The 23,882-nt window shown below is 36.6% G+C and overlaps 1 protein-coding gene across 2 annotated transcripts in view; it reads right to left on the bottom strand.

Annotated features, from left to right (window-relative positions):
* tyw1 (tRNA-yW synthesizing protein 1 homolog (S. cerevisiae)) overlaps window positions 1-23,882 on the bottom strand; it is a 66,959-nt gene that overhangs the window by 37,285 nt on the left and 5,792 nt on the right. For both annotated transcript variants that reach the window (XR_013195976.1, XM_077208838.1), the window contains exons 8-11: window positions 12,511-12,643; window positions 6,616-6,668; window positions 6,365-6,483; window positions 2,627-2,736 (exon numbers count right to left, since the gene is read on the bottom strand). Coding sequence is in view for 1 of the 2 variants with exons in the window: in XM_077208838.1 (XP_077064953.1) it covers window positions 2,627-2,736; window positions 6,365-6,483; window positions 6,616-6,668; window positions 12,511-12,643 (415 nt within the window). In the remaining variant the exon portion in view is untranslated. The remainder of the gene's footprint in view (window positions 1-2,626; window positions 2,737-6,364; window positions 6,484-6,615; window positions 6,669-12,510; window positions 12,644-23,882) is intronic.

Below are 23,882 nucleotides of genomic sequence, written 5' to 3'. Positions count from 1 at the left end.
CACATAATTATTGAATAGAGATTAACTTAATGTCTCTATTCTTAGCTGTTAAATCCATTTAGCGTACAAAACTCGTCCAGACAATATGATCACAACAATATTATCAAATTCTGTAAACAATAAATCAACTCTGATTTCATTTTCAAAACAATCAAAAACGGAGACGCAAGATGACAAGTTGTATTTTAATGAAATGAGAACGCGTGTCCGTTTTGATACATGGATGTGCGCTGTTATAATATGTTTCTATTGACGACGGTCATCATAAGGAAGAAAATCAAAATGCCACAGAATAGAATCTTGCTTTAAAAAGTGCATAGAGCTGCTTGTTTTATTTGTTGTTTGTTGATTCTCAAATATTAAACTTGTTGAAATGTTTTCAGTGTGAGCATCAGTTCTTTTTTAACAGTTTCATCTTGTTTTAACAAAACCGTGATAATATTGATAATCACGATAATTTCGGTCACTATAATCGTGATATGAAATTTTCATACCGTCCCATCCCTACGAGACAACTACAGCCGACTGCTAGCTAGAATGCGCGTTCTGCGCCTGCGTGTAAATGAGACAACTGTCTATTTCTGCAGATATATTCATCTATGTTCGACATTCAAAAAGAGAAACCGACGCTGCAGATAACATTACACAAACCATAAACAAAGCGGAGTGTGCTTACCGTTTTGAATATCAATCTTGCTAAACACTTTCTTTATTCCACTCCGCTCATGTTAATATTTAAATATTTGCCAAGGAACACTCATGTAAGATGACGTAATAGAACAAAGATGTCAAAACGGTACAGATAGAAGGCTGTTCTTATGTTTTGCTATTATTCTCGTGCACTGACTCGTTTACTAAGCTGAACAGCCAATCAGAGTTCCCTCTTTCACCGACGGCCCGACGCCGAAACAAACCCGACGAGGACCAATTTCAGCAGACGGTGCGGAACACACTGAGAAAACTTAGTCGGCCGACGCACAAAAACTGCCCGACGGCCGACTGTCGACTTGGTGTGTTCCTGGCCTTACAGATTCACTGAATTTGATGCTAAGGTGGTGGTTCAACTCCTCTGCAGAGCACGTGAGGTTGCCGTTTTTTTCTGCCCTATGAGTCTCTTAGTGAAGCCAAAGGGGTTGGAGATAAATGCCCTACACTTACGGCCTCGCTCCTTGCCCTTTTTACGGTGCCACTCGGCCCGCCTGATTGTGGTGAGCCTCCTCCTTACAAAGTCTGCCAGAGCTGTTTTCTCCTCCTCCTTTGCTGCCTTGTACTGACGTTTCAGTGATCATAGATCTCGACTAAGCTGTCTAATTTAAATTCTAATTCCTTGAACTCAAATGACAATTCTGAATCCTGTTTGCGACCTCAACTAAAGTTCAGGAAATTCAAGTTATGGAAGGTCTTATGATCAACTTATGATCTGGATGTGTGAATCACAAAACCCACTGAAATAAAGACTATGCATATATGTGATTATATTCTAATATTAGGCATTTAATTAAGGAACGGATTTGCAAAAATGTTATAAACTCATGATGAAGATGGATATTCTAGCATATGAAGGAAATTCAATGAAAGCAAATGCAAATTTAGCTTCAGCTATGGTATTGGATCAAGGTCAAAATAAAATAAGTTTTGTACCAACATGAAATACCACAAATCGCAGACATTCCTATCCAGATAAGAATTAGATTTCTCAGAGGATGCCCGAGCTAGAATGAAAACACTAGATAATTTGCTTCATTGTTTTTTCAAGGTTGTTTGATTTAGATGTTACCAAAATCATCTGCGAAACAAATTTCCTTAGAGAAAAATAATTCCTTCCAGGCACTCTCAAAACAAAACAAAACTGAGTCCATGTCCCCTAAATACTTCTGTACGCTGCTGTACTGGGAATTATCTACAACATAAACAGATAAAAAATCTCAAATGTTGCTTTACAAATTAAGTCTCAGTGAGACGCCCTTTCCATCTGATCTCTACCTTTCAAACTAATCCAGCCACAAACCCAGTCTCCTTAATGGTGCTGAAAGCTGATGGATCCGGTACTGATCTGATGCAGCATATGGTGAAGAAAGTGACAGGGTGCAAATAAATAAATTAGACCCAGTCGAACTGCACTTAGAGCCTGTCCTGTTACAGCCTTCTGCAAACTGTAGTGACAGCTAAATATACCCCAGTGTCTGTTGAACAATCTCTGAAACCAGGAGGGTTTTCAAAGACGTCAATATAGTGTTATGTCACACAATGTTTGAATAGCTTCCAACTGGATTTGTGCCTCTGAGGAAAAGGATTTAAATAAAACAAAAGTTAGTTCTGTACAATTACAGTATAAAGGGCTATTAACAGCAGGTGTGAATTTTCTGCTCAGGTTTTTTGGCACAACAAGATTTCTGGAGAATACATTCACCTGTACACCAAAAACTAACACAGACCAGAAAATTCACAGAAACTTTTGTCATTTATTCACATCAAACTTGGTGTGAGGTTAGATGTAAAATACACTGTGGCCAATTAGTGTTTTTAAAAATAATGCAGTGGCCTTTTAATCCTCCATTGTTTGTTTAAAGGCAGCAGGAGAGGTTAGTTGAAGGTAACGGACAGTGGAGCTCCGGGGGGCCATTACCTCTGAATTGCCGAATCATGTTCCTGTGGTTCTCCATGGCCTCCTGAATGATCTTCTCGGCTGGGTCCATTTTCCAGCGCCACTCTGTCCCCACTGGGTTGGTGTGGTGTCTGTTCAGAGAGAATGAAAGAGGACAGCTCCTGTCAGCACAGCATCGTCACAGCATTACACGCCCTGGACCGCAGTCTCATTCCCCTGAGAACAACACCTGCACCCCCACTGCCTGCAAATTAGCATCCTGTGACCCTTTCAACAACTCTCACATCACATAAAAGGGCATAAATGCCAGGCAATGTGCCTTTACTTCCTTCCCCTGCCATAAATAGCAACAGGAGATGTGAAAATGCTGGATGTGACGCCATATTCCTCACTTCACCAGGGGTAGAGCCAAATCCTATTATGAGGATGTGCAAAACTACATTTTTAAAAGGGACACGTCAGTGGGTTGTCTGAACAACAAGCCCACAAGCAGATTTTTTTTCCAGTATGTTTTTAGTTGCAAGCTTATAAAGTTGAGAATCAGAAAGTACAACTAAAAAAAATCATTTAAATACATAAATTATATATATATATATATATATATATATATATATATATATATATATATATATATTACACACACACACACAGTCAAAAGTTTTAGATCGGTTAGATTTTTTATTTTTTTAAAAAGAAGTCTCTTCTGCTCAACAAGGCTGCATTTATTTGATAAAAAAAAAGTACTATTGTGAAATATTATGACATTTTAAAATGTCTGTTTTCTATTTCAATGTATTTTAAAATGTAATTTATTCCTCTGATGAAAACTGAATTTTCATTATCATTACTCCGAGAACAGCATTTATTTAAAATAGAATCTTTTCTAACATTATAAATGTCTTTACTATAACTTTTGATTAATTTAACTCACCCTTGGTGAATAAAAGTATTGATTTCTTTTATTTCTTTCCCCCAAAAATAAAAATTCTTACTGACCCCAAACTTTTGAAGGGTAGTGTTTAATGTTACGCTTTTCATTTCAGATAAATGCTGTTTTCAGATAAATGCTTTTGAACTTTCGATTCATCAAAGAATCCAGAAATAAAAATGTAAAAAACTGTTTTCAACATTGGTAATAATCATTAATGTTTCTTGAGCATCAAATCATCATATTAAAATGATTTCTGAAGGATCATGTGACACTGAAGACTGGAGCAATGATGCTGAAAATTCAGCTTTGATCACAGGTTTAAATTACAATTTACTGACTGTTTTTGTTTGTATTTTTAATCAAATAAATGCAGTATTGGTCAGCAGAAGAGACTTCTTTTAAAAACATTAAAAATCTTACCAATCTAAAACTTTTGACCGGTAGTGCGTGTATATATACAGTACACACACACACACACAGTACATATTATATAAACAGCACTAATATTATACTGTGTATATATTATATATAAGAAATGGCGCACACATACATTTTTTTTTTATGAGGAATTAAAATAGATCCCTCATCATCACATAACCCTCACCATACCTAGAGATTGGCATGGTTTTATTTCAGTTAGCCTTATAGCTGGTTTGATTTGCATTGAGAGATGATCTTATGGAAAGTACCCCATGCCAATCTCTAGGTATGGTGAAGAGAATGTGATTATGTGGGGCTTTTTTAATTCCAAAGGCCAAGGGAACTTTATCAGGATGGATATTATCCTGGATCCATGAAATAACTGGCCTTTAAAAATTTAAATCTGCCTGCCTCTATGGGAATTTAACATAGGGGTGTACTGACTTATGCCCCCTGTATTTTAAGGAAGAACATTTATTTATTTACGATAAATTATTCATTCACAAAGAAAACTGGTGTCCTTAAAGGTTGTATTTATCCTCATTTTTTTAATTAAGGCATTAAGATCAATTTCCAAAAGCTGATTTTTTATTCCTCTTTTTACGTCAAATTAGCATGGGTGTGTTCACTTATGCTAAGCACTAATATATACATATATATATATATATATATATATACATATATATATATATATATATATATATATATATATATATATATATATATACACACACACCACTAATATTAATAAATATTAACATTAGTATTAATAATACCTACAGCAATTCCTGGTCTTATCAATAGCAATCAACAGGCTTGATCTTTTTGCCCTCTTGCCTTTATCAAAATGGGCTTTTGGGCTGAAGAGCCAATGTTTGAGATGGGTTCAAGAACTTTTCCTCTAATGCCTTTGCTCAATTTCAGCCGATACCACCTAAATTATCCAACCCACCCACATGAAGAGGCCTCTTCAGAATCATAATTTCGAGAGCCACTTTTAACCAAATTACTCACCTAATGCGAAGTTCAATCTTACATCACATTCCATTAAAGCGGAGGACTAAACAACTTATGCATTTTGAGCTTCTTCAGCACATTTATTTGCATTTTGTCATTAACTGTGTGGCATTTGAGGATTGGCACAGCATGTGGCAACGAAACGGATGGAAAATTTGATTAGCGCAACACCCTGAGTCACAGCGGCACAACAAAACACAACCCACAATGGCAAAAACTAGATCCGATACACTGCTCATACACAAGGGCATAAAAATAGAGTTCACAGACTATCTCTTCTCAAGACGATGATTTTTCTTCATAATGCCCCATAATGCCTCAAAATCAGCTGATTAAATGAGAAGATAGGATGGGAAAAATGATTTACTCAACAGCAGGATCAAAGTCTCTCTGATACGCCCTCAATCTGCTGTGTTAATCTGACAGCACAGCTCAAATTACAGACACAGAAGTTGCTTTTTGTGCAGTGCAGTCTGTCCCAGTATGTCCTGTCCCAGAGCTGTAGGACATAACACAGTGTTCTGTTAGTTTATGGGTGGATGTTTGTGTCAGGCTGACAGGATCACAGTGACGACTTTAAATCAAGTCAGCAAGCAGCTTTAAGCTGGGCTGTACCTTAAGGCAACTAAGGGTCACACAGTGGAAATCATCCCAGATACTTTAGAGAGGGAGCGCTGATGCTCTGTGACAGCTCTTCCCCCCACCCCACCACATAAAACCTCACAGCCAATGACAGGAATACTGAATACTACCTTCTTTCCACAAGTGTCACTATGAATCAGCAACATCACAGCCGTTTGCTCAGGCATCTCTCACATAATACAGGCTGATATTTTGAATGGGAATTTAAAAGTATGACTTTTTAACATTTAACCCATTTTTTTTTTGGCCCACTTTATAATAGGTTTCTTAAAGTACTTGAACACAAGTACATTTTACCTAACAAGTAGCCTACTTTTTTTGACTCATGTTTGTATAAAAAACCCTTTTGCTGCCATTAAGGTGGTATACGGAAAATGTTAGTGACAGGTTTGATTGTATGGGTAGGTTTAAGGGCGAGTTAAGGTGTAAAGGAAGGGTCAACAGAGTAACTATAGATGCAATTACAGAAGTTAATTACAGCTGTAATTACATGCAGGTGCAATGTGAAAACATGTATTTACACAATAAGTGCATTGTATCAAATGATTCATTTAAATGTTATTACACAGTAGTGGAAGTGTATATTTTTTTAATATAAAACGCACTCAATATTAAATACTTGGTTAAGGGTTTGTTGGAAACCCCAAATATGAGCAATAATAGATTGGTTTTAGGTCATCTATTTTAGTATTAATTTAGGTGCATATCATGGAATAAATAAATTTTTTTTTTTAGAAATCTTCTCCTACCTCCAGCAGAAAACACATTTGTTGGCACAGGCCAGGCTCGGCGTGGTCTCCATACATCGATGCGATTCAATCCCGTAGAAGGTGTGTTTATAGCAGCCTCCTCTCCCTCTCAGCATTGACTAAAAAAAAAGGGGGGCAACCTTGGTTTAATTTATACAAAGGAAAACTGTTCCTGCCTGGAAAGATTGTGCTGCTTTAAAAAATAAACTTGATAAAAAAGCCTTGACAACAAATCAACAGAAACAACCTACCTTAGTCCAACGACACAGTTTCACCCCGGAGTGACTTCCTATTAGTTTATACCCTACAGACCACAAAAAATAAAGAACAGATGGAAACAATGCATGCAGAGATTAACAAGTTTTCTAAGTACTGATTGAGCTACATATCCTCAAAAGACAAAAAGCATCTTACACTGCCTTTAAGCATAGAAATCAAATCCAAAACACTTAGTATTTTAAATGCCAGCATCTACTGGATTAGTCACCAACATGTTTGACTTTAGAGGTGGAAAATTTCACTAATACTATTGGCCTGTTGTCAGGAAAACTTTATCATTGCTATCAATTATTGATCATTATACTATTTTAAAATGTTTTTTTTTTCATGTCATGGTCAAAAATATGAATCTATACTACTATAAACTAAAGTAAATACTTAATACAAATGAATTTAGGCATCACAGTATTATAATGCAGAGTATGAAAGATAAGTTTTCATTACATAGTGTTTGAATTAGAAAAAAGTGCTCACATTGTTATTTTGAACTTTCCATTCATCAAATATTAAGCAGCACAACTTTTTAACACTGATATTAGGAAATGTTTCTTGAGCAGCAAATCAACATAATGATTTCTGAAGGATCATGTGACACTGAAGACTAGAGTAATGATGCTAAAAATTCAGCTTTGCCATCACAGAAATAAATTAAATTTGAAAATACATTAGAATAGAGAACAGACATTTTAAATTGTAAAAATATTTACATTAGTATTTTAAACAATAAAATGCAGCCTTGAGCATGAAACTTTTCAAAATATTATCTCCTTTTTTTTTTAAATAATCGTTTTTAGCAACCCCAAACTTTTGAATTTTTGAAAATGTATGTTCTATAAAACGTCACAAATTCACAAAACAAACACAAATGCCCATTAAAGTGGAAATACCATGGAATGCAGGAATTGTTTTCCATGCATAATTTGTACTCTAATAATGTGAATATTAGAGCAATTTCTACAATGCCCAAACATTTTCAAAACCTAATCTGCAACCTTCACAAATCATTATTGTATTGACCTCAGAACCATAGGCACATTTTTTATGACAAATCATCATAACACAGCTTAAAACTGCAGTATTTAACAGGTTGTGTTATGGATGGTATAGAAGGCAATGCAATAAGGAGCCTAAAAGAAAAGGTCCATTATAATGTGCACTCTATACTAGCACAAGGATTTCCATTTTACAGTTTGCACAGGACCTTAAACATCTAGCAGGAGAAATGACAGAAATTTTCCAACAAAGCTACTCAATACATCTCAGCAGGCTGAAAGGCCAAATGTGCTTAAGTCTGCCCGTTTCTAAAGTCCATAGCCTCATTCACCCACAACTGCGCTGCGTCCCCTTGGGGAATCAGACTCGATTTAAACTTTAATCCACATGTAAGGCCCATCACTGGGGCAACCATCATTCCCTATAGCAGTTGACACAAATTGGCCAAGTGAATCTCTGAGCTGATGCGGGGCTAATTAGTATATTCATGGATACACGTATACTAAATGAAGCAAGGGTGTAGTGTCACATTCAAGCTATTTTAAGGCATGACATTTTTTTTACACAGGCAAAACCTTTAAATATGTAATTTTAGATCAATGATGAGTTTTAAGGGATACAATTAGTGACTACTGGGGGACTTTAATAAAACCGCAGAATATAAAGGCATCGCTCTGTGCTGAAAGGGCTGTTAAGAGTTCACATGACAGCTAAACGAGACTTCCTGTTGGAAGAGAGACAAACCTCTCTAAAAATCACTTGGCACAGCATTGATAGTTCTACCAAAATTTTTAATTGTCATCATTTGTGATGCAAACAGACATTATTCAAACATTATATTTGTCTCAAGACCAACAAGGACTAGTTTTTGTCCATTTTGGGATTAATAAATTACCATCCACTGTATACAGACCAAAAAAAATATTTTGTGTTTGATGAAAGAAAGAAGAAAATGTGGTTGGGGGTGAGTAAACAATGTCAATTTTCATTTTTAGTGAGTTATTCCTCTCTTTTTCACAATTTCTCTCTACGTGCATAAAGGAGGCCAAGTGGTAAGAAAAGCAGAAAGAGAAGCTCCATACGAATGATCTCAATCTCTCTCTCCCATGTTCATTAGCTAAACTCCACATCAAAAACATGTTCTTGTCTTTTATGTCTGCAAATAGCTCACTGGGGCTGAGGATGTAAGGGAGGTGTTTGCTCGTCTCTCTCTGAAGAACCGCATCTGTTTGGATAGAGCCGGGATCAGAGGGCAGGTTTGGTTTCAGCTGTGAAGGCTCAATATTAGGCAGTTGGAAGCAGAGCCATGCTAAATCTTCAAATCATGAGGAATCATGTGCATAGAAACTGAAGCACTGACATATTAGTGACACATAAAAAAAACGTCCAGGTGATCTAAAATGAATATACTTTGAGACGTCCAGCCTTTTGATCAGATTTGATATACAATCACGGTATTTGTAATGAATTTGGTTTAAAAGCATGCGTTTCTTCATTTATTCTATTATTTTGAGCAAACAGGCAATTATACGTAAAATTCTGAAAGAAAATTCCAAATTAAAATTGTTTCTCTAAATTAATACAAGGGGAAAATTAATGAATTTAATATATTTTACTTGGATGCATCAATAGATGACTCATTAATATCCAGTGATATTTAGTTACATATATTTTTAACAAGAAATTTTCATAAATGTAAAATACCACAATACTGTAGATGAGTATGAACATTTCTGAATGGTGCCATCAATAAGTTGAAGCAGAGTTATGAATCAAACCAGCAAATTTGGCAGTATAAACTGATTCAAATGAATAAATTAAAAATAGCAGTTGTATGTATATTATATATATATATATATATATATATATATATATATATAGAACGCTTAAGATTAAAATTTAGACACATGCTGCTGTCCCGAGAATTTTAGGTTTTTGTGTTAGCACACCCGCTGTTATACATAAAGCTGTTATTTATGGCGTGAGGAAAATGAAGAGGAATTTCAAGGCTTTAACTTTCACCTGCCTCCATCACTTGGACCAAACACATTTGCCCTCTTTTTCTGCTCTAGCTGTTGTATTTCTTCTGCTGTTAAAGGAAGTCACTTAAAACAATTTCTTTAGCTCTCTCCCTCCCTTCATCTTTAAATCATTGCTAATAATGCCAGAGGGAATAATTTCAGTTTATCATTAAAACAGCAAAAATAACACGAGCGAGAGGAGGTTACCAGTCAGCCCCTCAGGAAATGAGTGTTATATAATCTCACATCAGAACCTTCTCTAGACTGCAGGCAAGATCAGCTAAATTACACACATTCGTTTGTGGGTTCATAAAACTCAACTTGCAAAAACAAACCACCATGAGGTGACCACCACTTAATTTAGGGTGCCTCTAACAATAAAATGTCTAGGTTATATTTTCTTCAAAAATAAAATAGAGCAAAATGTGAATTTTAAAAACATTCACAATATTCTAATAGTCTTAGGCTGTAATATGTGCATAAACACCTATTATGTGAGATAATATATATATATATAAAATATGAAGCAAATCCCCCTTCTCTCTTCATGTCTGTTTTAATCACTCTGTCAGGGTTTATTTTGTATGAATAATAAACAGACTGTGCATTTATTATCTTCTATTACAGTACGATAAGCCAATAACTATTTTCATGTTATGGCAGACAACAGATATAGATATATTAAGATTATGATTTTTTCCCCAAAATTAAATAAATAAAACACTAAAAACTAAAATCAATCATTTTACTGTAAATGCTACCATTTAATTTACACCTTTACAACATCAATGTGCAGTATGAAAGGTGGATATTCAGTTTGATATTTCATAAAGATATTTAGCTGTGTTATAAAATGATTAGTTTTTAAAGATCCACTTAGCATTACATTTGCCGTCATCTAAATGTAAAAATAAGGGAGATGAGATTGCACAAATATCTAATATCGACTGATCGATAAATAATTGTAAAAAAAAAAAAAAACTCCAGTGTAATTGAAATGGTACCAACGTACGCAGGCACCCTTAATTGAAATTATGTAGTTATGCGAGAGAAATTATACTTCCAAAAATGTTACTGCAGAATGTTGAGATTAAACAATAAGAATTAAGTATTCCAGACAGCTGTGTACTAAAACAACTTAATTGTTCCTTATACATTTTTGGGTAAGAAATGACCTGGACACATTCTTGACAGGTTGGGTGAAATTCACCTTATAACACTGCATTACCAATGAAACAGGATAATATTCAATTCTCAATACATCTCAATTCGGGTCTCATACTAAAGAGATCTCCTGGTCTCTATTGATTGTGAGTTTGCGATATCAAGCATGTTAAACTAACAGCATGCTCAGAAGTGTTGCACATTGGACACTGATTGGTAGTACACACAACCTTGTTAGAAATGTGAGATGCCTCTGGTGTGCAGTGTGTGTATGCGGCTGGAGGCAGCTTGGTCTAATGTAAGGTGTGGAGCTAAAGACTCAAGGGAACTCCAGCGGCAGGAGAGGAGTAATTGGGCTTTGCTGCATCATTAAGCTCCGTTAGGCATAGTCACACCATCAGAGGCTCCATCAGAAACCAGACGACGGGGGTGAAATTTGTAGTGCGCAATAGGAGAAAACTTTTTAGCTCCCCAGACAGTTTATTAATAACAAACATGGGAGCTCTTACGGAAAGCAAAAACTGTCAAAAGTGTGAGAAACAATCATAAATTAAACTAGGTTTACAATAAGGGGTGACACTTTGTCAGCGCCAAGGACCTAATTATTACCATCAGGGCCCTGGCATCCAGTATTTAGTTTTTTTTGATAGATGAAACAACCATCTCAGATGAACTCAATTAAAGCAGCTAGGAAAGCAGGAAACAACTGTCCATCATCAGGGAAATGGGACACAACAGTAAACAGTGAGGAGCTTGTGTAGCTTGTGTGCTTAAAATGATATAAAGTAGCTACAGCTGTCGAACTTGCAGAGCTAGTATAATTTTAATAGCGAGAGTTTTCATTAATGGTGGACCACTATTACTCATATTTTAGGTTAGAGATCCGAACAAACCCTAACCACAAGTCTTGCAGAATCCACAATGTGTGCTATAGACATGACATCAAAACAGCCATTACTCCAGTCTTCAGTGTCTCATGATCGTTTTGAAATCCTTCTTATATTTTGATTTGCTGCTCAAGAAACATTTTTTATAATGTTTAATATCTGTGTGGAAAGGTCATACTTTCTTTGATGAAATGAAGGTTCAAAAGAACAGCATTTATTTGAAATAGAAATCTTTTGTAACATTACAAATATCTTTACTGTCACTTTTGATAAATTATGTTGCATCCTTTTATTTATTTCTTAATAAAAAATTGCTGATCCCAAACTTTAGTGCAATGTTATTAAAATGTCCAAAAAAAAATTATTCATGCAGTGATATTCACAATAATGTTTTTTAATAGAACACTAAAGAGGATTTTGCAAGCTAAAAGCTACAAACACAAACTACGAACAAAACAGGAAAAGAAAATAACGGCACATCTACCACCCACAATAACCTAACATTATAGTGGTGAGTACTGCATGTAAATATTGCCTGAAAACCAACCACATTATTTCTGTAAAAAAAAACAAAAAAACTTTTAAATATAACGTTAACAGTGAATGTACAAGCTACAAAGACATTCAAGTTTTCATTAGAGAAGCAGAATGATGAAGAGAAGTGTTCGCTCGCGCAGATATCCGCTATACAATAACTTTTATTTCTGGCGCAGATATCCGCTATACAATAACTTTTATTTCTGTCACAGACATCTTTCTATGCATGAGTGAATAACACATGCAGGTTAAGGTCATGCTGTACCTTGTTTAGTCAGAGCATCTCTCAAGGCAGGAGTGATCATCTCTCTCCGCTCCTCCTCTGTCTCGCTCTTCCTCACTCCATTCTGCTTTGACAGCTTCACCCTCTGGGACTCCTCTTCATCTCCCTCCATCCTCTGCAGCACATACAATCACAAAGAAAAAAAAGACACAAAACTAGTCACATATTGAACAAAAAAAAACTCAATCATAGTTACACAACCAATGGCGGTGCGTCAGTGGAACAAAATTCTGAACCTTCTCAAAATATTATTAAATATGTACATAACTAAAGAGATCAAAGTAACTCTTGTTTTATTAGATTTTCGGTTACACTTTATTTTAAGGTGTCATTGTTACAGTATAATTATATATTTAAGTACTGAGTAATAATAATTAACTGCATGTACTCACTATAGGGTTAGGGTAGGATTAGGTTTTGGTTGAGGGTTAGTTGCATGTAATTAAGCATAATTTACTCTTTTTACTACGGTAAGTACAAGTAACATATGTAACAAGGACACTGTCAAATAAAGCGTTACCAAATTTTCTTACTAATGTGCATAACTCAGAGATATGATTTTTCAGTCTGGCAGCCCAGGTAAATTTTAATCACTCCACCAATACCTTGGGGTCGATCATTCATCCAACAACACTGAAAATACATCTTGCCAAAACATTTCAGTGGGGAAAATAAAAACTTACAACACAGCCTTTGAAACAGACTGTACTTTGATGCAGATGAGAAAGTGGCTGTGAGGGATCCAAGTAAATATTATGCTTAACCTTACTACATTCCTCTATTACGCCTGTTTCACACTAGACGCACAAGCAGAGCGTAAGCAGAGCGTAAGCAGAGCAGAAGCTGTGCGTATGCTGAGCAGGAGCACTACTCGCCCATTTTATTTTCACACTGGCTGCGTTTGTCACGCGCAGCTGAACCACGGCTTGTGTACGGCAAATACAGATGAGTATCGCCCATTGTACCACCTTTTTCAGGTTATCTCCTTCGACCATTGTCTGTGCAGCATACTCTGCTGCGATGCGACCATGTTCCCCCTTTTTTTAGTTATGCAAACCCCCCCCCCCCCATGTTTGTTAACTATTTTGACCTAAAACAATGCACGTTGGTTTTAATTCAGTGCGAGCAGCGCAGCAAAAATAGACTCTGTGGCGAAAGCCTGACTTATAGTTCCTGCTTCTTTTCCCTAAATGTTACTATTCCATATTTCTTCCCTAAGTATATATATTATGTCGGTATTTGCAATTTTCTCCACACTAAAAGGTAAGAGACAGTCTGGTTTTCAGTTTCAGACACTGTGAGTCAAAGGTGCAGTACTGTATGTGGCAGATGAAGGGAATAATCATTCTAAGCTGGACTCCATAGGTCATAGTAAATGCTCTTACCCTTACAGCATGTCACAGTACATTAAAAGGATCTGTATGAAATGTGCAGCACGTAAAACCCAAGGCTGTCAAAACAATTAATTACTAAAAACCACACCAATTTATCATTGTAAGGCACAGTTTGTGCTCTTACAATACCCTAGATTTATATATTTCAAATAATAAAAACCAGACATAGTACCAAATCAATATTTTTGCTCATTTAGCTTCAATAAAAATAAATCAACAGAACAAAAATTTAAAACAAAAACAGAAAAAACCTGAACAACAACAACAAGAAAATATCTATCCTTTTCAGCCAGTTCTACAATGTTCATTTAAACAAATAGGCACTTAAGCCCTACAGGCGCTTCCTTCTGATATTAATTTTCCTACCAGTGGCACGTCTCAGCCCCATCGTCTCTGCCTTCCTTGATTTGTTTTCTTGGACAAAACTTTGAGGTCCCTCAACATCCGGTCTGAGAGACAGGTGCTAAACATGCTGTGTTTCAGTGTTTGTGTGACTTTGTTTGTTCCAGAGTACACAATGTCCTTTGAGAAAAATCCAACAGTAATAGCAGGTGGAAGGCACTAGGTGGGGTTGGGTTGAGAAGCGGACATTATGCCCCTTCACAGGAAAATCTGTCGTGGAACTGCCACAAACAACGTAGAGTTGACTAGCCTGCAATCGCCAGCTCCCTGCACCCCTTTACTTTCAGAATGGCAGAACTAAAGCAGCTCTCTTTAGCTGGAAACGCTCCATTTCCCACAAACCACCCATGCAAGTGACAGCGGCGATGCAGGCAGTGGCCCTGCAGAGTTCAGGCTGAGCAGCTGACACATTCAGACTGACAGTCAGCCAAAATGACAACAAGCCGCTCCGGCTGCCGCCTGTCCCACACGGGCTGATGTGGCCGCAGGACAATGCCCATTCACGAGTGGTTATCTCAATTTCCACCTTGCTAATACTACACAGTGCATGTGTGGATTGAGGCAGTATTTTCACTAAGCCTATGCATGACATTGAAATGTGTGCTTTAATATATATGTATATATTAATCTGCAAATAATCAGTGGAATACCAGAATAATGTCTCACATGAGCTTTAAAGGAACAGTTCAACTAAAAATAAAAATACTGTAATTTACTTACCCTCATGTCATTCCAAACCTGATTGTTATGCTCTGGAACATACACACAGAAAAAGAGGATTTTTGGAGAATTGTCACAACTTTTACAGTTGCATGAAAAAGACTTGTTTGACGAGTCTTGAAATAAAATGATCAAATAATTTTGTTTCACAGAATTAAGAAATTTATACAGGATTGTAACGAAATAAGGATGAGAGTAAATTTTCATTTTTGAGTGAACTATTCCATTAACACGAAAAGAAAGAGGCTCTTAGGAAGTGGCTATTGATTTTAGGAGTGGGAGTGAGTCTATACTCCGGTTATTACCAAATTGGAAAATGAAAAGGAGTCAACAGCCACTTATTTGGTTTATTAAGGATAGGGACAATCGCAATTGTAGAGCATTTAACTAGAAATAAGGACCGTGCAGGATATACCACCTATACTTTTTGCCCACTTTCCTAGGAGAGAAACTTAACTTAATTTTTTTATTAAATAAATATATATATATATATACATACACACACATATATATATAAATAACTGATTGAACAGCAATGTATGTTTTAAAGGAATTGATCATTAATTTGCATAAAATTGATCATATGTGACAGTACAGAAATTTATATTCTTAAAAACCGATATCTACTTCAAATAAACACTGTTCTAATGTAAAATGTTTCTTTAGCAACAAATCAGATTATTAAAATGATTTCTGAAGTATCATGTGACATTGAAGACTTGAGTGATGCTTCTGAAAACTCAGAGTTGCCACCACAGGAATTACATTTTAAAATATATTTAAAAAGAAAACAGTTATTTTAAATTGTAATACTTTTTTTACAACATTACCAATGATATTTTTAATCAAAAAAATGCAGCCCTGGTAAACAGAAGAGACATTAAAAAAATTAAAAATATAGATGGCCTTTAAGGGGGTCTTTAAAGGTACAAATTCTGCACCACTAGCAGCCCCGTATGAAAATCTTTCTAAAAGGTTTCTGCCACTGGCATGAGTTTTGAGAAGGTTTGTTCTAGCAGTGTTTGAACCAAATGTAACCTACATCGTGCCACTCCAACAAGCAATGCAGAAACAGCCACAGAGTCATACACACAAGCCTATGAATGGATCACATGTCATCTCTGCACCTCAAACTGCGATGAACAATTATTTTAAATTAAACTCATAAATAGAAATTCTTTTCTTTTTATATAAAAAAAAAATCTCACTATTAAAGCAGTGCAGATCGTACAGGAATGCAAGGTCAGGAGTATGCATTAGTAAAGCCAAGATACAATATGTCTCTGATGCCATCTGGAGCCAAAGCGGAGTAATTCTTCACACGCAAGACCCATATCTACACAATCTAGACACACTGTATTTCAAAACAGTTGTCATTATTCCAGTGTCATTAATACATAATTAATCACCACTAAGAATGTGAATTATGCATGCATCTAATTATGTCTTGCTTATCTAATATGAAATAAAATGCTGAGAACATTTACATTAAATGTAAGAACCCGTTCAAAAAGTATTCACTGCTCTTAAATGACAAGAATGATAAACTACAGCAAAATCAAACAGAGAGCAGAGCAGACGACCATGTCACCAGAGTGTTAAAGTAATGGTGTGTTCCTCCTCTGGGTTAAAGGTACAACTGTGAGAGCGTGAAGATGAAACAAACTCAGAGCTAAATAAACCAGTTTAGCTAGATCAACATAAGAGTACCAATGGCATTTGCTGAACATAAGGGTTATTAGAGGTTTGTGACTTTTATGGAGCATTGAGCAGTGACACAAACAAACAGTAGAAGGTAGACAATACTTCTGTCAATAAACTAGAAACAAAATTGAAGTGTCTTTATGTTAAAATACATCCCATCACAGCTAAATATGCAGAAACAAGTGGCATACTGTGGCGTAATCAAAAATTACTTTTTATTTATTTTTTGTTTAAGCGTCCTGACACAGCAATACTGGCTCAACCAATGGTGCGAGTTTAGAGTGAGATTATCTGACTAATGGCAGATGGGATGATCGTTCAGAAAACCTCTGGATATTCTTGCAAATCTGTTTGGTGACAATGACACAGAAAGGACACTTCACCTCTCAGACATGAAATACCTAATGCACTGAACTTCTAACATGATGGTTTTAGAGTACAGCAATATATTCAGCAAAATTAAAAAATTAAACGCATACAGAGAGACATTTTATCCATTATCGTTTGACGATCTCAGATGATTAACTAAATTGCTGGTTATTTTTTTAGCCTGGCCATACAGACTTGGTTAAGAGGGAAAAATCATTACGACCATTTCGATGAAATTTATTTTTTCTCTTTGAAATAACAGAATCATTCACAATATAACCAGAAACCTCACTTTCTATCATTTCCATGCAATTTGCTAAAAATGACAATAAACCTGATTGACTTAGTCCAATTTTAATTTAATGATGTCTTTTAAATGTAACTATTAGGGCTCCCAATTAATTGAAAGTTAAGTTATAAATCAAATAAACTACTCTACTTCAAACAATCAAATTAAGTGAAAAAATTGCTGAGTCTCCAAATTAAAATATTACTCTAAGATAAGCACATTTTTGGATTCTGCATGCCTCAAATTTACCTAAGGATCTTTGGCTGCTGCATCAGTCTTGAGCCATAAGCTTAGTGTTTTTAAGGGTGTTTCCACATACACATGCAAATGAACCAAATCCAACTCAGTTACAGTGAACCAGCAAGGGAACTAGCTGCAAGTGAACTCAGTGTTCTTTGTTCACAATGTAATTGGACTTAAAGCTACATTGTGTAATTTTTTAAGTTGATTCTTAGCAAAAAACACTTTGTTCTTTTAAAATGATATGTGCTCATTGATGTGTAATTACTTCCACCAATTAATCAAGTATTGTCGTAAGCATTCTATTTGCCATTCAGAATACATACGAGCGAGTTGCTCCATCTTGAAAATACATTAAATTCAAGCTTCGCCTTTTGTGCTTTTACAGTCAGTGGCACCGTGACAAATGCGAGGGGGAGATTACTCGCGACCAGTGTTGGGGGTAACTTATTACAAGTAACTTGAGTTACGTAATCAGATTACTTTTTCAAGTAACTAGTAAAGTAACGCATTACTTTTTTCAATTTACAACAAAATATCTGAGTTACTTTTACAAAGAAGTAACGCTAGTTACTTTTTCACATTTATTGACTCACAGCTCTCCTGTCCCCATGTTGAGAGAAATAAAGTGAGGTGTTGTGTGCGTTTGCATTGAACATGCATTTACTCATCTCACTTGCACAAAAACATTCAGTATTCCTCAAAATGAATAAAAACAGTCAAATGCAATCTCAGAATTTTGTGCAAAAGTTTTATAATTAACTATGTTAAATTACACAAATATACTTTATGTATTTAATCTCACTTTATTAACCAATGTCTTAATAAGTCATTGGTTACTCATTGTCTCAATGTCACTAATAAGCAAAAATGACTTTAGATTAGGTTTAGAAATAAGAGTGTCGAACTTCCTTCTCCTGTATCCTATTGTTATTTAATCAAGAACAGCAGCAGCTGAAAGGTTTGTTTGAGCGGCGCCCTCTACTGTACAGTAGTAAATATGCATTTCCTTCAGCCTTAGGCTTGTTCATTTAACTTTTGATGTGAAAGGGCCTTAACAATTGGCAAAAATAGATTGTTTTAGCTGTTATTAAAAAACAAACAAACAAGCCCATGCAGGTGAAAAAAAGTAACGCAAAAGTAATGTAACGCATTACGTTCCATAAAAAGTAACTAAGTAACGTACTTAGTTACTTTTTTGGGGAGTAACGCAATATTGTAATGCATTACTTTTAAAAGTAACTTTCCCCAACACTGCTCGCGACTGCCGGCAGATTTGAAAGCCTGTTGAAGATGGAAGTTCACGCCTATTCTCGAGGACATGTAACAGAGTCGCCAAGGAAGCGAAAGAGAGATTTAAAACGACAACAGGACAGGCAATGATGTTAGCAATGAAATGGTTCAAAAATAATGAAAACGTAAAACTATTATTCGTTTTACATAGAGATCATAACCTACATGTTAACTGACTAGATAACTAAATGCAATTTGTAATTGTTTTTTTAAAGTAACCTCATCACTTGAAGGAACACTCATGGACAAAGTCGAACTTCAAGCCATGTTAATCTTGGAATAATACGGCCACCGTAGGAGTTAAAATGCCCTCAGAATGGGAGGGGAAAGAAAGTAATATTCAGGTAGTCATACACAATTTCAGCGCTAGATAGGAGAAAATCTTAAACAGCGTTCTAAAAACGTGGTTGAAAGTCGATCGGACCGAGCACAACAACACTTGTAGCCAATCAGCAGTAAGGGGCGTGTCTACTCATGATGGGGGAGGAGAGAGAGACAGCAAGAGGGAGAAAGACTGTAGAAAGAGAGATGGCTGAGAGACATGAAAAAAGAGAAAAGGTCAGAGGAATATCACTAGGCAAGAGCTTTAGCACCCGTGTTAATATTAGAAATGTTTTAACACTGTAGAGACTGAAGCGGGAAAGCCTGAAAACAGATGCAGAGGTTGCTTTGTTTCTGCTCCAGACGCAAGTAATATGTGAGTTTTGAGAATGTGCTGCTGGTGACTGACAAAGAAATCTTGCTTCTGTTGTGTACTGTATGTTCATGTTTTGCTATTTCTTGTTGTTCGTTCATCATCTTTGCTTTATTTTTTGCAAAGCTTTATTTTGCTTCGCTTCTGTTATGATAAAGAGACATCCACGCTTGCATTACGTGTTCGTGCATTTTTGGGGCAGAGCAATGAAGGGAGGGGTGTTTGTTTGTTTGGGTTGATTTCAAATATCAACTGTTTTAAATGATTATTCTCAGAAATCGCTTACTGCCCCTTTAAAACGAGACTAAATGGAACCACAAAAGGACCCAAAGGAAAAAAATATGTTTGTGGGTCCTTTTAGGGGGTCTGAGATCATTTTGGGTGTTTGCATATTCATATTATATCGGCCTGAGAATGCTTGAAGTGCTCAAACAAACTAGTTGTGAAAACACGCAGGGAAAATACATCAAAAGTTCAAAGTACTTCAACTTTGTAAGATATGTCAAAAAGTCCTTGCACTCCTCTGTAGTCTTGATGTTTCTGAACACAAATGCTTTCATTTTTGATAACTAATTGTACTACAATGATTAATTAAACTGTCAGCCTAACTAAATCAATCAATCAATAATGCTTCTTTCTTGTAGCTCAAACAGTAGAGCGTTGGTGCTTGCAACGCCAAGGTCATGGGTTCGATTCCCAGGTAAAGCAAGAACTGATAAGAAAGTAAATGTGTACCTTGAAATCCAATGTAAGCCGCTATGGATAAAAGCGTCTGCCAAATGCATAAATGTAAATTTAAATTGTCTGCCCGCATAGACAAATTTATAGCTTCTGGGATTTCATATCGGGAACATCATAATCAACTGATTGCTTGAACAGCAAACCACATTTCCAAACATATCCTCTGAATCTGTTTAAACGTGTCCAATCCTGAAGGCATCCATAAAGGGATCTTACTGGATTAAAAGGGTGTTGGGATCTTCTCAGCTCTAGCGCTCGCAGCCTCTGTTGCGAATAGGATGCGAGAGTGTGCATATGCGCCTGTATGGGAAGATTTGTCTGCGCTTCGGTCTCATGAATCACTCCTGCACACAGGCCTGTAGAGTGGGTGTCAGTGATCACAGTTCACAGTTACGTAAGTCTTCCCAGCGCCTGTTGGAGCTGCTGTCTGCTGTAGCAAACCATCTGCCACTCAGTCTCCTTCAATGGAGCCACTGCCGATGACTCTCCAGCACTCTGTCCTTTTAAAGGAAGAGTTCAGCTAACTCTGTCATTATTTACTCACCCTCACGTCAGTCCAAAACCACTCGCTGTAAAATAAAAAAAATATTGTCCAACCCAAGTATAAATTTGAAGCATCTTTAAGTAGCTCTTGCCACACAACGACAGCTCATAGAGATTACGTCATGCTCCAAAATAGTACCTTCACAGCGGTCCATACTAATTGTAGGCTATATTCCAATGCCTCTGAAGCCAGACGATAGATTTGGATGAGGAAAATATAGAAATTTAAAGGGATAGTTCACTCAATGGAAATTATGTCATTTACTTACCCTCTTGTTGTTCCAAACCCATAAGACTTTTGTTCATCTTTGAAACTAAAATGAAGATATTTTAAATGAAACTCTAGAGATTTCTGCCCCTCCATTAAAAGTCTACTCACTCAAAACTTTAACAATTCAAAAAGTCTAAGAGATTGTAAAGAAATTCATATGAATCAAGTGGTTTAATTCAAGTCTTCACAAGAGACAAGATCACTTTATATGATGGAGCGACTTAATTTAGGCTTTTATTCAGATCAAAAATCATAAAATATGATTTTAATCCATGAAATATGGTAAAAAGCAGCTCAACCATACTTGCTTGAAATGCCAGAAGAGACTTCATTGGTTCTTGTGCGTCAAGAAAGTGCAATTGAGCTTCTGTTTATCATTTTTGATGTTCTCTATGTATGTGCATTGATCAATGTTTGTATGCGAATAAAAGCCTAAATTAAAACTGTTTGTCATATGAAGTGATCATGTACCTTCAGAAGACTTGAGTCATATGGATTTATTTTACAATATCTCTATGAACCTTTTGAAGTGTCAAAGTTATAGTTGTTTGGACATTCAGTGGTTTAATTAAAAACATTTTCATTTGTAGTTTTGAAGATAAACGAAAATCTCATGGGTTTGGAACAACATTAGAGTGGGTAAATTACAGAATAAAATTTTTGAGTGAATAAACCCTTTAAATCATTATGTATTAAGTCATAAAACCGCGGAAAGACGTTAGCTTGTCAACAATATATCATGTAATGTTGGTTTTACCTCCGCGAACAGATTCTACTTTGTATTCCACAGAACACAAAATGGTAACATGTGGGTTTGAGGGCGAGTAAATATAGACAGTATTTTCATTTTTGGGTGAACTATCCCTTTAAACCCCTACTAAACGGCCTCTGATAGAGCACAAACTGTGAGTAAACTGACGTAAACAACTTAATAAAACCGTTTAGAAATCATTTGGATGGTTTAATAACCTGTTCTGGTGAGAATGGTGACTTTCCCTGCTCCCCCCCAACATTCCTAGGTGGAAAACCAACCTTGCAACATGAGGATTAACGTCCCAGTAAGTTGGAAACAGGAAGTCTTGTGAGAAGCGAGAACGAGCGAGAAACACAAACTGCTTTATGGCAATTCGACATAAACACACACGCCGCCCTCAATGTGTATGATGAATTACCCACCTCGGTATAGCTCCACATGATAAAGTTGGCCGGCTTCGATAATAACAAATGCACATGAGCAGCGGTAGAAAGGGGGAGGAGGGGCCGCAAGTGAGTTTTTTTACAACATTGTTGTGAAATATACGTCCCACAGCTGTAGGGGGAGCTCGTTGAGTAAACATGCGACAACAAAAGTGAAAATCAGCGAAGAAATAGCTAGAGTTGCTAAGTTCCCCTTTAAAAACCCATCTTTTTTTAGTGTAGCTAACATTAGCTAGCTAGAATAGAATATGTCAATAGCTACCCACCTAATAGTATTGGATATGTTTCTCTTTCTCACAAGTAATTTCTCACTAGGATTTCATGGTCAAGGTAACCATAGCCTAATATTCAAATATTATGTCCAGTTATCTTTTACAAAATATCAAATATTTTCTGTGGTTAAAATAAAATAAGACTTCCATCAAATATACAAAAGCAGCTGTGTTGAGTTGTGAAATGTGTGGCAGGTGAATAGTATTATGTAAAGATTTCCATTACACGAGAGTAGATGTTAAAACTTAAAACATGCTGATTTGTACTCGGCTTTCGCCAAGATAAGCAACATTAAGACGTAGCTTTATAGTAAACTATGCTTCTCCATCCATTTACACTACTTTCCATATGGTGGTGTGACTCCCCTGTCCGGCGTTAACGGCTGCAGTGTACTTGGCGTGTCAGCACACACGACGGCTGCAACTACAGTGTGGTCTCCCTAGTGGACCAGCACGACAACCGTCTGGATTGAGCCAAGTAGGGGACATCTCTAGGGTCTTCAAGTGGGCACCTTCCGTCCTCAGTGTTTCGTCGACTAGCCCACGACACCTCAAGAGGGCTCGACAGTGACTCTGGCGTCCCAGAGTCACCCCCCTCTGTCCCCCACTAAACTCAGCCCAGCTTACTGACCTCTAAATCCCTCCTGCTGCTGAGACCTAACCACAATCTCACAATCTCTCCGCAACCCAACCATACGCGCCAACCCGTTTGACTAAGGCTGTCGAGCCCCACTGGTGCGTTAATATGCAGTTTCAGTGGCAACGGTTCCGTATGGCATACCACCTACCGCAAAACCACAAAATCTGCCCAACCACCCGTGATTCACGCAATATACACAGGAACGTAATGACTGTAAATACTATACAACCTATACAAATAAACCAACAGACTCTTCAAGTTTTCAAGAATTCTACGAAACCGTAGCATGGCGGCCTGTACTTAGCCAGCTAGAATCTTTCCGTCTCAACCAAAGCCAGTTGCTGCTCCTTTCTGCTGCTTCAGATAAGTTCTTTACTGTGCGACGCAACTCTTGGCCACTGAATCCGAGGTCTCTGAGGAACCGGGTTGTAGAGTGTGCCACAAAACCTCGACAACCCACTTCCACTGGATAAACCTGGACTCTCCATCCTCGCTGTTCTGCTTCAGTGCCCAGATGAGCATACCGCAGTTTCTTCCTCTCATATGCCTCATCAGCCGCATCCTCCCATCTATCAGTTGAACAAT

Source organism: Siphateles boraxobius, unplaced genomic scaffold, assembly GCF_051911475.1.
Source record: "Siphateles boraxobius isolate OS27281-9 unplaced genomic scaffold, OSU_SipBor_1 6, whole genome shotgun sequence".
Taxonomy (NCBI): Eukaryota; Metazoa; Chordata; class Actinopteri; order Cypriniformes; family Leuciscidae; genus Siphateles; species Siphateles boraxobius.
The sequence above is the reverse complement of the archived record's forward strand: the minus strand, read 5'-3'. Positions and strand labels throughout refer to the sequence as shown.